Source organism: Oncorhynchus nerka, linkage group LG15, assembly GCF_034236695.1.
Source record: "Oncorhynchus nerka isolate Pitt River linkage group LG15, Oner_Uvic_2.0, whole genome shotgun sequence".
NCBI lineage: Eukaryota > Metazoa > Chordata > Actinopteri > Salmoniformes > Salmonidae > Oncorhynchus > Oncorhynchus nerka.
The window spans coordinates 33070256-33082546 of record NC_088410.1 but is presented as its reverse complement, the minus strand read 5'-3'; the positions used below and the strand labels follow the sequence as shown (position 1 = coordinate 33082546).

Below are 12291 nucleotides of genomic sequence, written 5' to 3'. Positions count from 1 at the left end.
AAATACATTGATTTCACTCTTCTCACTAATGGCAAATGGCAGCATCTTGTTGTTATGTTTTCATGGTTTTTTGTGGGGGTTTTGGGGGAAAATCATGTCATCATATCCCTGATTTTGCACACAATACTTGCATGTTTGCAATACAATACTTCAACCACTAGAAAAGGTTGTTCTGTTTTTATAAATGGCAACTTTTACAGGAAAATGGGAGCAGGCATGTTTAGGGGAATATTTTATATGTACACAGCATTTATAAATGAAGCCTCTGAACTGTACTGTGCTGGCTCAGATATTTACTTTATTCCACAGTTCTAGCAACTATGGTAGAAGCATCAGGCCAGAGTAGTACTGCTTGCCTTGACTCAGTTCGGTTAGGTAATGAGTACAGGTTTGTGATGAATTACTGGGACTTTAAGTGTATATCCACACAGCCCACTTCTCTGATTTAACCTCGGCAGAAAAGGTGCCAAGGCTTTCCTGATTGCCCCACGCTCCGCTGCCACACCGCCAGTCACCTTCAGTAAAGAGTGCATGACGCCAGGCCAAACATAGGAATTAAAATCTTTTGTTTCCCTTTTTTCACTCTCTGACACAAATTGGATCCAGAGTACTGTATCGGCACAGTTCCCTCAACTCTCCTCTGAAAAGATTTTAATCGTGCTATCTTTTCACAAAGTGAGACATGAAGGGAGAGAGAGGGAGGGAGTGAGAGGGAAGGATGAGTAGGGGAGGGGGTGATGTGTTAAGCAGGGTGATGGGCTGGTAGGAGGAAGGATAAGACCTTTCAGCCAGCCTGAATATGAACAAACTTCATTGTTGTGACCAGGTCCGTGCTCCATGCCTGCCTTATACTTCCCTTTATATTCTGGGTGAATGAGGTTGCCTGAGTAACGCTGAAACGAGGAAAAATGCACCCAAAGTAGAGGAGGGTGGGAGAGTGGCTGGGGGGACACTAGAAGAGGATGAAGTTGGTTGGCGGGGTGAGGGGTTTCAAGTAATCCCAAAATCGTCTCAGCTGATGGGGTTGGAGAAGGTAGTTGTGAGGGGAAAAATGGCACAGTAGATGAAATTGAGTCTATACTAGGCAGAGCGGCGCCTGATTTCCATGTAAATGACGACCCGGACCTGTGGAAAAGGCTGCTTTTGCTTTCCCATAAACCCCCTTGATGGCATCATGATACTTTCCTTTGATAGCGCTCGTTGGCCATTAGTGTACTCCTGAGACGAGCACCCCCAGATCCCCATACAGGACCAGGCAGTCCCCCACCGCGAGGACAAATGTACCCTTTGTGTGGGACACTCTAGTCAGGGGAAGTGGAATGAGTCCAGGGGCCCTGAGCTCTGTGTACCTCCCCTCCGCGCCTCCTCTCTCCATCCCCTCTCTACGCTCTCTTACTGGGAGGTGTCGTTCCCTTTGTTTCTCCGTTGTTTGAGCGAGGAAGGAGAAACGCTGAGAGACGCTCCTTTGCCGCCTGGATGTGTCTGTGTTTCTTTAGCAGTGGGAGAGATTGATTGACACCCTCTTACAGTCTTTAAGTCCTAGGCACATTTTTCAGACTTTTATCTACATGGATAAAAGTAGCGCAAAGACCTAGACAGGACCCAGTGACAGGGACCTGCTTAGCTGGAACAAAGAGGTGTAAATAGGGGCATGGGGGAGGCCTTTCTCCTCCCTACTTCTTTCTTCTCCGTGAACAAGACTGATTGAGAGACAAATTGTGGCAAATAAAGCATGTAATTAGATTATAGCCACAGTGCCGGGGCTGTTGGGCTGCTGGGATCATTGCAGTAGGGCTGGACCCTGTCCAAAGAGAGTTTTCTTAATTGTTTTCTTTCTTTCTTTCTTTTTCTTTGTTTCTTCATTTCTTTCTTCTCTCTGGCCGTGTCCAGTGTTGTAGTCCTTGAGACCGGTCTCGAGACCAAATATTGAGTGTCTCGGTCTTGTCTCTGTGTAAGGAAGAACAAACTGCTCTTCTGAAATATGAACACAGAACATTTTGAACTCTTATCGTGGCGATATGACACTATTACAGTCATGGTCTTGAATTGGACTTGCATTTGTCTGGTCTTGACTCGGTCTTGACTCGGTATCGCCCCCCTCCAGCCTCGGACTTGATTTTCTCCGGTCTTGGTCTTGAATCGGTCTCAGTTTAGGTGGTCTCAAACACAACACTGGCCGTGTCCAAATACCCATAATTGCGTTCTAAACAGTAGGAATTCTTGGTATTTTTGGTATGTGAAAATAGAACGTTTTATAGTATGTTAAAAAAAAATGGTATGCCGTGTCATACTCGTTTCGGCTTTTCATCTACTACAAATTTGCTGCGTGCTATTGAGGAAGAGAATCCTCTTTTCAGATCCAGACGTGTTTGACAGCAGCTGATAGTGAGACCTGCTGCACCATAATGATCCTCTTTCAGACCCAGACGTGTTTGACAGCAGCTGATAGTGAGACCTGCTGCACCATAATGATCCTCTTTTCAGATCCAGGCGTGTTTGACAGCAGCTGATAGTGAGACCTGCTGCACCATAATGATCCTCTTTTCAGATCCAGGCGTGTTTGACAGCAGCTGATAGTGAGACCTACTGCACCATAATGATCCTCTTTTCAGACCCAGACGTGTTTGACAGCAGCTGATAGTGAGACCTACTGCACCATGATATGAGACCTCCTCTTTTCAGACCCAGACGTGTTTGACAGCAGCTGATAGTGAGACCTACTGCACCATAATGATCCTCTTTTCAGACCCAGATGTGTTTGACAGCAGCTGATAGTGAGACCTACTGCACCATAATGATCCTCTTTTCAGACCCAGACGTGTTTGACAGCAGCTGATAGTGAGACCTACTGCACCATAATGATCCTCTTTTCAGACCCAGACGTGTTTGACAGCAGCTGATAGTGAGACCTGCTGCACCATAATGATAGAATGGGGGGAAACGGTGCAGTTTCACATCAGATTACGTGTTCTCAGTATGGGTGAGTCTAGTATGGTGATATCTGTTGCCTAGATATATTTTTACTAAACAGTACATTCTAAACAGTATGTAGTATGGGTAGTACACAGTATGCAGTTTTTGTATGTAGTAGGCAAGACAGGTTTTGTATAAGGCCTCTTTCTCTCTCTTTCATTCATTCATTCTTTCATCCTCCTAAAGTAAGAGAAAAGTTGTTTTCGATCCCAGTGAGCGACAGAGCTGGGAAGCGACAGAGCTGGGAAACAACAGAGCGAAAGCGTCTATTTATGATTCATGACATGATGGTTTTGTGGGTTGTTTGTTTTGGGCGGCATGTTCTGTGGAACCAATCTGAAAACAAGAGTGTGGTCATCCCTATTACTGCAATTGAGTTTCAGTGGAGTCAGTGGACAATGATGCTGGCTCCATCCCAACATGCAGACAACAGAAGACAGTGAGAGAGGCAGATGCCAATGTGTTCATGTTGTGAGAGCCAGGCTGAGATTGCCAAGCCATAAATCATATTGTGGGTCTGGTATCGATGATGATGACACGCCAATACAATGCTATTACGATGCTATTTTCTCCCCGTTCTCTCCCTCTCCCTCGGGTCAACGTTTCTCTCTCGCCTCTCTCTCTCTCTCCTCTCTCTCTCTCTCATATTAAACTAGGAGCAGGTAATAAAGCCCAGTGAGGCAGCAGAGAGTATTAGCAGGGTGTGTAGCGTGGATCCAGAGAGAGACTCATGTCCCAAATATCCAGGGAGGGTCTCACCGCAAATCCTGAACCATTCCAGCCACAAAAAACCCCCACATCTTTCTTATCATCATCATCGTGACCCATATCCTGGATCATGTTCATAAGCGCACACCGTCCCAAAACGTTTTGTAACCGAAAACGAACGCTTCTCATTGGATGACTTTCGACAGTAACTCCCCGTTTTATAGCGATTATGACATTTCGTGCCTAATTAATACCACCCTGGTTGTGGTCACTAGTTGATATTATGGTGGTCAGCTCAGCTGTTATAATCTCCTCCACATTCCGTTGCTCTACAGACATATCTGTCAAGCGAGGACCAAGGGGGAGTGACTACTCACACTATCCGTGACCTAACCGCACAATATGTGTTTTGTCTGTGCCTTGCCGTCCGAGATATTCGCCATGCATTCCACCCCTCCATGTACTCAGGGAGGTGGGGAACCCAGAACACATAGTTGGAGACAAATTAATACCCCCCACCACCACTTCCCTCAACCAACTCCGATGGGGTTGGGGTAGGGGGGAGGCACCTGCTGCACAGCTGTCCAGCATCGCGTATAATCAGCCCACCCCAAGCATGCCGGTTTCTCTTCCTTTAGTCCTACCTTACAAACCAAAGTAGCAATAATGTCAAGACTCGTCACTTAAAGTCTCTCCATCTAGATAAAACAATGTATATATCTGCATCTGTCTGTATGTCTCTCTCTCCAACACTTGACATGTTGCGTTTATATTTTTGTTCAACGTATACATTTAAAGTGTTGGTTTCATGAGCTGAAATAAGCACAAAAACAGAGATGAGATCCTGAGGCCAGGATACAATACATGGGAACCCACAGATTGTTTAGTTCAGCCAGGGAAGGATGCGAAGGATATAATGTTGCTCCCAGACTAGGGAGGGGATGTGTGTCTATTTGTCAATAACAGCTGGTGCGCAATGTCTAATATTAAGATAGTCTTGAGGTATTGCTCGCCTGATGTAGAGTACCTCATGATAAGCTGTAGACGACACTATCTACCATGAGAGTTTTCATCTATATTTTTCGTAGCCGTCTATTTACAACCACAAACCGACCCTGGCACTAAGACCACACTCAACGAGCTGTATAAGGTCATAAGCAAACAAGAAAATGGTCATTCAGAAGCGGCACGCCTAGTGGCCAGGGACTTTAATGCAGACAAACTTAAATCCGTTTTACCTCATTTCTACCTGCATGTCACAGATGCAACCAGAGGAAATAAACTTTAGATCACCTTTACTCCACACACCGCCCTCCATTTGGCAAATCGAACCATAATTCTATCCTCCTGATTCCGGCTTACAAGCAAAAACGAAAGCAGGCAGAACCAGTGACTCGCTCAATACGGAAGTAGTTAGTTGACGCGGATGCTACGCTACAGGAATGTTTTGCTAGCACAGACTGGAATATGTTCCAGGATTCATCCAATGGCATTGAGGAGTATACCACCTCAGTCACTGGCTTCATCAATAAGTGCATTGACGACATCGTCCCCACAGTGACTGTACATTTCCCAACCAGAAGCCATGGATTAAAGGAACATGTGCACCAAGCTAAAGGCTAGAGCTGCATCTTTCAAGGAGCGGGACACTAATCCGGACGCTTTTCAATAATCCCACTATGCCCTCAGACGGACCACCAAACAAGGAAAGCGTCAATACAGGACTAAGATTGAATTCTACTACACCGGCTCTGATGCTCGTCGGATGTGGCGGGGCTTGCAAACAATTATAGACTACAAAGGGAAACCCAGACATGAGCTGCCCAGTGACACGAGCCTACCAGATAGGCTAAATGCCTTTTATGCTTGCTTCGAGGCAAGCAACACTGAAGCATGCATGAGAGCACCAGCTGTTCCGGACGACTGTGTGATCATTCTCTCCGTAGCTGATGTGAGCAAGACCTTTAAACAGATCAACAGATGGATTACCAGGATGTGTACTCTGAGCATGCGTGGACCAACTGGCAAGTGTCTTCACTGACATTTTCAACCTCTCCCTGACAGAGTCTGTAATACCTACATTTCAAGCAGACCACCATAGTCCCTGTGCCCAAGAAAGAGAAGGTAACCTGCCCAAATGACTACTGCCCCGTAGCACTCACGCCGGTAGCCATGAAGTGCTTTGAAAGGCTGGTCATAGCGCACATCAACACCATCATCCCGGAAACCCTAGAACCACTCCAATTCACATACCACCCCAAGAGATCCACAGATGATGCAATCTCAATCACACTCCACACTGCCTTTTCCCACCTGGACAAAAATAACACCTATATCAGAATGCTGTTGACTACAGCTCAGCGTTCAACACCATAGTGCCCACAAAACTCATCACTGAGCTAAGGACCCTGGGACTGAACACCTCCCTCTGCAACTGGATCCTGGACTTCCTGACGGACCACCCCCTGGTGGTAAGGGTAGGCAACAACACATCTGCCACAGTGACCCTTAACACAGGGAACACTCAGAGGTGCGGGCCCCTCAGCGGTGCGTACCTCTCCCTCAACGTGAGCAAGAAAATGGAGATGATGGTGGACTACAGGAAAAGGAGTGCCGAACACGCCCCCATTTACATCGACGGGGCTGAAGTGGAGTGGGTCGAGAGATTCAAGTTCCTTGGTGTCAACATTGCCAACAAACTATCATGGTTCAAACACACCGAGACAGTTGTGAAGAGGGCACGACAATGCCCTTTCCCCCTCAGTAGACTGAAAAGATGGGTCCCCAGATCCTTTCAAAGGTTATGCAGCTGCACCATCGAGAGCATCCTGACCAGTTGCATCACCGCCTGGTATGGCAACCGCTCGGCGTCCGACCGTAAGGCGCTACAGAGGGTAGTCCGTATGGCCCCAGTACATCACTGAGGCCAAGCTTCCTGCCTTCCAGGACCTATATACTAGGCGGTGTCAGAGGAAGGCCCACAAAATTGTCAAAGACTCCAGTCACCCATGTCACAGACTGTTCTCTCTGCTACCACATGGCAAGCTGTACCAAAGAGCCTAGTCTAGGTCCAAAAGGCTCCTTAACAGCTTCTACCCCCAAGCCATAAGACTGCTGAACAATTAATAAAATGGCCAGCTGGACTATTTGGTTTTCACACTGCTGTTACTCGCTGTTTATTATCTATGCATAGTCACTTTACCCGTACCTACATGTACACGTCACCTCGACTGACCTGTACCCCCGCACATTGACTTGGTACTGGTACTCCCTGTATATAGCCTTATTATTGTCATTTCATTGTGTTACTTTAGTTTATTTAGTCAATATTTTCTTAACTGTCTTTTGTAAAAACTGCATTGTTGGTTTTAAGGGCTTGTAATTAAGCATTTCACAATTCACCTGTTGTATTGATTTGGTGATATTGCAAAAAAAAGCATGAAACAGGGAGAGAAGAGAAGAGTAGTGATGGAAAGAGGGAAAAAAGAGGGGGGGGGGCTTTACTCTCCAACACCAGCAGTAACCTCACTTCCCTGTCAATCTGATCTGTCAGAACAGCAGTAGAGACGGCCAACAGGAGGTCTGAGAACAGCTGCCAGCCGCTCTGGCACGCTACAACTTCTCTCTCTGTCTGGGAGAGGAACATCGCTATGACCACACTTTTCCACGAGTTAGGGGCAAAGGGGAAGGATGTAGCCTGTGTTGCCCTCTGACAGGTTCTTGTAGTGACTAACTAGTGACAAATCTTCATTGCCATCTTTGCTCATTTGTAATGCCGTTCTTAACATTCTTTCCTGAATAGTTTTTTCTCATACCATGTCTCTAGCTTAATTTTCAAGTTTAACAGGTGTTTATATAAAAGTTACATCAATTTCCATTTCATCTCTCCATGTTAATTAATAAGATTGAACTAAGGAAGTAGTCCATTAAATTATATATATACAATACTGCCGTGTTTTGACAGTAGCTGGTGGGAGAGTGATGCACACTGTATAATTTGGAAGAAATCCCCTCTGAACAAGCTACTGTCTCATCTCTCCTGAATTCGAGAAAGAGCTCGCTTCCCTGATTAGCACCAGAGTCCCAAATTCCTCTCTCTTCCTTTCACTACCATATTCCCTCTCTTTTCCTCTTAGAGAGACAAAATCAACAGATCAACAATATCACGGCCCAGAACGTTGCCGTGCCAACACCCCACTGCGTTCCAGTTACACAGTTAATTGGATGAAGAGTGTAAGATTAAAGGACCTACATCCCAAGGCAACGGCTAATTGATTTAATATTTATGAACTTCTAACGAGGGGAGTGAGGGGGAAGGCAACAGGGATCCAATTTAAACTGTACTCGCTCTAACATTTCACGTGAAGGAAATGTTTAGTTAGAAGGGGTGGGGATGGGAGAGAGGGAGAGCGGTTCTTTCTGTTTTCTGCTCAGCCTAAATACACACTGTAAACCAAATCCTAGCTAAAGGCATTATGGGTAGCCACAAGTGTAGCCAGTGGAATTTAAACCGTTTGATATCAACAAATGAGTCTCAAGAACATGCTCTGATAATCCCATGTTGCAGAGGAATTAGGATCACACAAGCAGTGTAGTGAGAGATAAGGACTCAGACTGAGACTGGATCCACTCACCTGCTGGCTCCTCTGTACTGCTGGCTGTGGTTGTCGGGGGAACAACGGGAATCTCTGTTTCCAGGTAAAAACACCGCACAAACATAGACAAGAATTAGCTTCATTATGTTTTAATACATTTGACATAGAATTAAAGAGTTATGCAAATTAAGACGAGTATACAATACAATAAGAGTGTTTATTTTCCAGCAGACAAGCTTTAGTATTAATGTACAACCTACAGTTTTTCAGTAGATGTAGACGTGCTGTGTGGGGTAACTGTACGAAGGGATGATTACTAGTTAGGTTTCGCCTGTAGAGACTTACTCTCTCAGCTGTACAGCATCCATATTAGGAAGTCTGAGAACTGAGGACTTCCTAATATGAATGCCGTACAGGTGGAGCTACCTGGCAGATCAGGTCAAAGGGGAACAGCGAGATTCAATCTTAAGATCTGGAGGGGAGATATCAGGGGGGGGGTGAAATCTGTAATGTCTCCCCCTTCACGCCTCTATTCGCTCCCACGACGAGGTATCTGCGGTTTTACACCCAAGACTTCCTTCTCTCAGCTCTCCTTCACCCTCTCGTGTAGGCTATTTACAGAGGCAGGAAGTTGACATTGAATGAAGCCATGCATGAAAAGAGCTCCTCTTATCTCCAAAGGAGCAGGATGGTAACATTAGATAACAATAGATATAAAACCTAATGCATTTTGTTACACTGGCGGCAAAACGGGGATAAAACCGCCGAAACAGGTGTGTAAGCAGCGAGGGGAAGCAAGGACAGAGAAGCACAGATACAGTTGAATGAGAACACATAGATAAAAGGAAAGGGTGGCAAGATAGATAAGATACACAGGAAAGGAAAAGAGCACAATAGCAGTGTATTGGCGGTCATGCATACAGTGCCTTGCAAAAGCATTCACCCCCTTGGCGTTTTTCCTATTTTGTTGCATTACAACCTGTAATTTAAATGGATTTTTATTTGGATTTGTTGTAATACACATACACAAAATAGTCCAAATTTGTGAAGTGGAATTTAAAAAATTATTTGTTTAAAAAAAATCTTTAAAAAAAAAAAAAAAAAAGTGGTGCATGTATATGTATTCACCCCCTTTGCTATGAAGCCCCTAAATAAGATCTGGTGCAACCAATTACCTTCAGAAGTCACATCATTAATTAAATAAAGTCCACCTGTGTGGAATCTAAGTGTCACATGATCTGTCACATGATCTCAGTATATATACACCTGTTGTGAAAGCCCCCAGAGTCTGCAACACCACTAAGCAAGCGGCACCATGAAGACCAAGGAGCTCTCCAAACAGGTCAGGGACAAAGTTGTGGAGAAGTACAGATTTGGGTTATAAAAAAAGATCAGAAACTTTGAACATCCCACAGAGCACCGTTAAATCCATTATTAAATCATGGAAAGAATATGGCACCACAACAAACTTGCCAAGAGAGGGCCACCCACAAAAACTCACAGACTAGGCAAGGTGGGCATTAATCAGAGAGGCAACAAAGATACTAAAGAAAACCCTGAAGGAGCTGCAAAACTCCACAGTGGAGATTAGAGTATTTGTCCATAGGACCACTTTAAGCGGTACACTCCACAGAGCTGGGCTTTACAGAAGAGTTGCCAGAAAAAAAGCCATTGCTTACAGACAAAAATAAGCAAACACGTTTGGTGTTCGCCAAAATGTATGTGGGTGACTCCCAAAACATATGGATGAAAGTCCTCTGGTCAGATGAGACTAAAATTGAGCTTTTTAGCCATCATGGAAAATGCTATTCCATCACCCCGAGAACGCCATCCCATCATTCTGTGGGGATGTTTTTCATCGGCAGGGACTGGGAAACTGGTCAGAACTGAAGGAATGATGGATGGCACTAAATACAGGGAAATTCTTGATGGAAACCTGTTTCAGTCTTCCAGAGATTTGAGACTGGGATGGAGGTTCACCTTCCAGCAGGACAAGGACCCTAAGCATACTGCTAAAGCAACACTCGAGTGGTTTAAGGGGAAACATTTAAATGTCTTGGAATGGCCTAGTCAAAGCCCAGACCTCAATCCAATTGAGAATCTGTGGTTTGTATTAAAGATTGCTGTACACCAGCAGGAACTCATCCAACTTGAAAGAGCTGGAGCAGTTTTGCCTTGAAGAATGGGCAAAAATCCCAGTGGCTAGATGTGCCAAGCTTATAGAGACATTTCTCAAGAGACTTGCAGCTGTAATTTCTGCAAAAGGTGGCACTACAAAGTATTGACTTTGGGGGGTGAATAGTTATGCACGCTCAAGTTTTCAGTTTTTTGTCTTATTTCTTGTTTGTTTCACAATAAAAAATATTTAGCATCTTCAAGGTGGAAGGCATGTTGTGTCAATCAAATGATACAAACCCCCCCAAAAATCCATTTTAATTCCAGGTTGTAAGGCAACAAAATAGGAAAAATTCCAAAGGGGGTGAATACTTTCACAAGCCACTGTAGATGAAGATTCTGTGTGGTAAAGGAAGAAAGAATCAAGTCTTTTGCTCAACGCCTCTGATTTGATTAGGACTTATCCCAATCGTTTATTTTATTTTTATTTATTTCACCTAGTGGTTAATTAAGAGTGTTGGGCCAGTAACCAAAAGGTTGCTGCCGTACTGCCTTTGAGCAAGGCAGTTAACCCCCAACTGCTCAACTGCTCCCCGGGCGCCCCCCCCCCCCGTGCTGGGTTAAATGTGGAAGACACATTTCGGTTGAATGCATTCAGTTGTGCAACTGATTAGGTATCCCTTTTCCCTTAATTGTTTAATTTATACAGACAGGCCTAATTGTTTAATTTATACAGGCCTAATTTATACAGGCCTAATTTATACAGGCCTAATTTATACAGGCCTAATTTCTCATTAAGAATGCAAGCATTTGTCTTGTGACAAGAAAAAAAAATTGCTGCCAGAGGCCATGTGGTTTTTACTCCCTACTGATTACTCTGTGTCACTGCTAATCGACCTGCCAAGCCCTGATAGCCGATCAGGATTCAGCCACACGTGCCAGATCACATAATAATAATGAGCCTGTTTCTCATAATCGACTCGTATGGTCTGATTTATGGCCCTCTACATTGGAAAGTATGTGAAGTCAGAGATATGACATTTTATCCCTCCCTGTTAAAACTGAAATTGGCAAGAGGTTTCAGTATCGCTAAATGTTAATGGGAAGGGCTTTAAAAAAGATTATTTAGCAATTATTGAAGAAACTAAATATTTGTGTTGATCCCATCTGATCGCTGGGACCTCAGCATCTCCAAGTTTCACACCTCCGACTGAGTGGCGCGACTTTCCCAGGAAAATCAAAGATATCCGATTCCAATGGAGTTTGTAGGTTTAAATATCCCCTTGGCTTGGACATTGGCCAAAAATATCCCTTCGGAAGAATTCATTTCATAATAGCTTTTATTTAACCTCTGAATCATCATTTTATTGACCAAAATCAGCAATTAAAATGTATTGTTTTGGAGTCTGAAAACAAATGCCAAATAATTAAGATAAAGTGGCAGCCATTTTATTTTTGTTTTGAGATGCTGATTGCCCTTGGTCATTGGCCCTTTTCCCTTTTCAGCCAATGAGGGACACTGGTGGATCCTAGAGATGGTGTTCGTTAACTAGGCTCTGGACCAGGAATTGGCAGTGTTGTATTTATGGGGACTGTCAACAATGGGAGGTTGAGGCTTCACAGAGGATTCTGGGGGATGATTTGTTTATTTTAGTTTTCAGATTTACCGGGTGGTCAGAACACTGTGACTAAATGCTTGTCTGAGGAAACCAATGGAGGAGAGAAAGAAGAAGAGTAGGATTCTGCGCCATGTAGTGTGTGTTTGTCAAGCCAGGACAGAGGAGGGAGGGACGTGTGGGTGGGTGGGTGGGTGGATGGATGGGAGGGACGGAGGGTGGGTGTGTGGGTGGGTGGGTGGATGGATGGGAGGGTGGATGGATGGATGGATGGGAGGGACGGA

The 12291-nt window shown here is 44.6% G+C and overlaps 1 protein-coding gene across 1 annotated transcript in view; it reads right to left on the bottom strand.

The window, feature by feature from the left end:
- The window catches only part of LOC115142445 (netrin-1-like), a 117195-nt gene that overhangs the window by 16525 nt on the left and 88379 nt on the right, over window positions 1-12291 (bottom strand). Inside the window, exon 5 of the mRNA XM_029681919.2 lies at window positions 8316-8369. Within this exon, the coding sequence (XP_029537779.2) occupies window positions 8316-8369 (54 nt within the window). The remainder of the gene's footprint in view (window positions 1-8315; window positions 8370-12291) is intronic.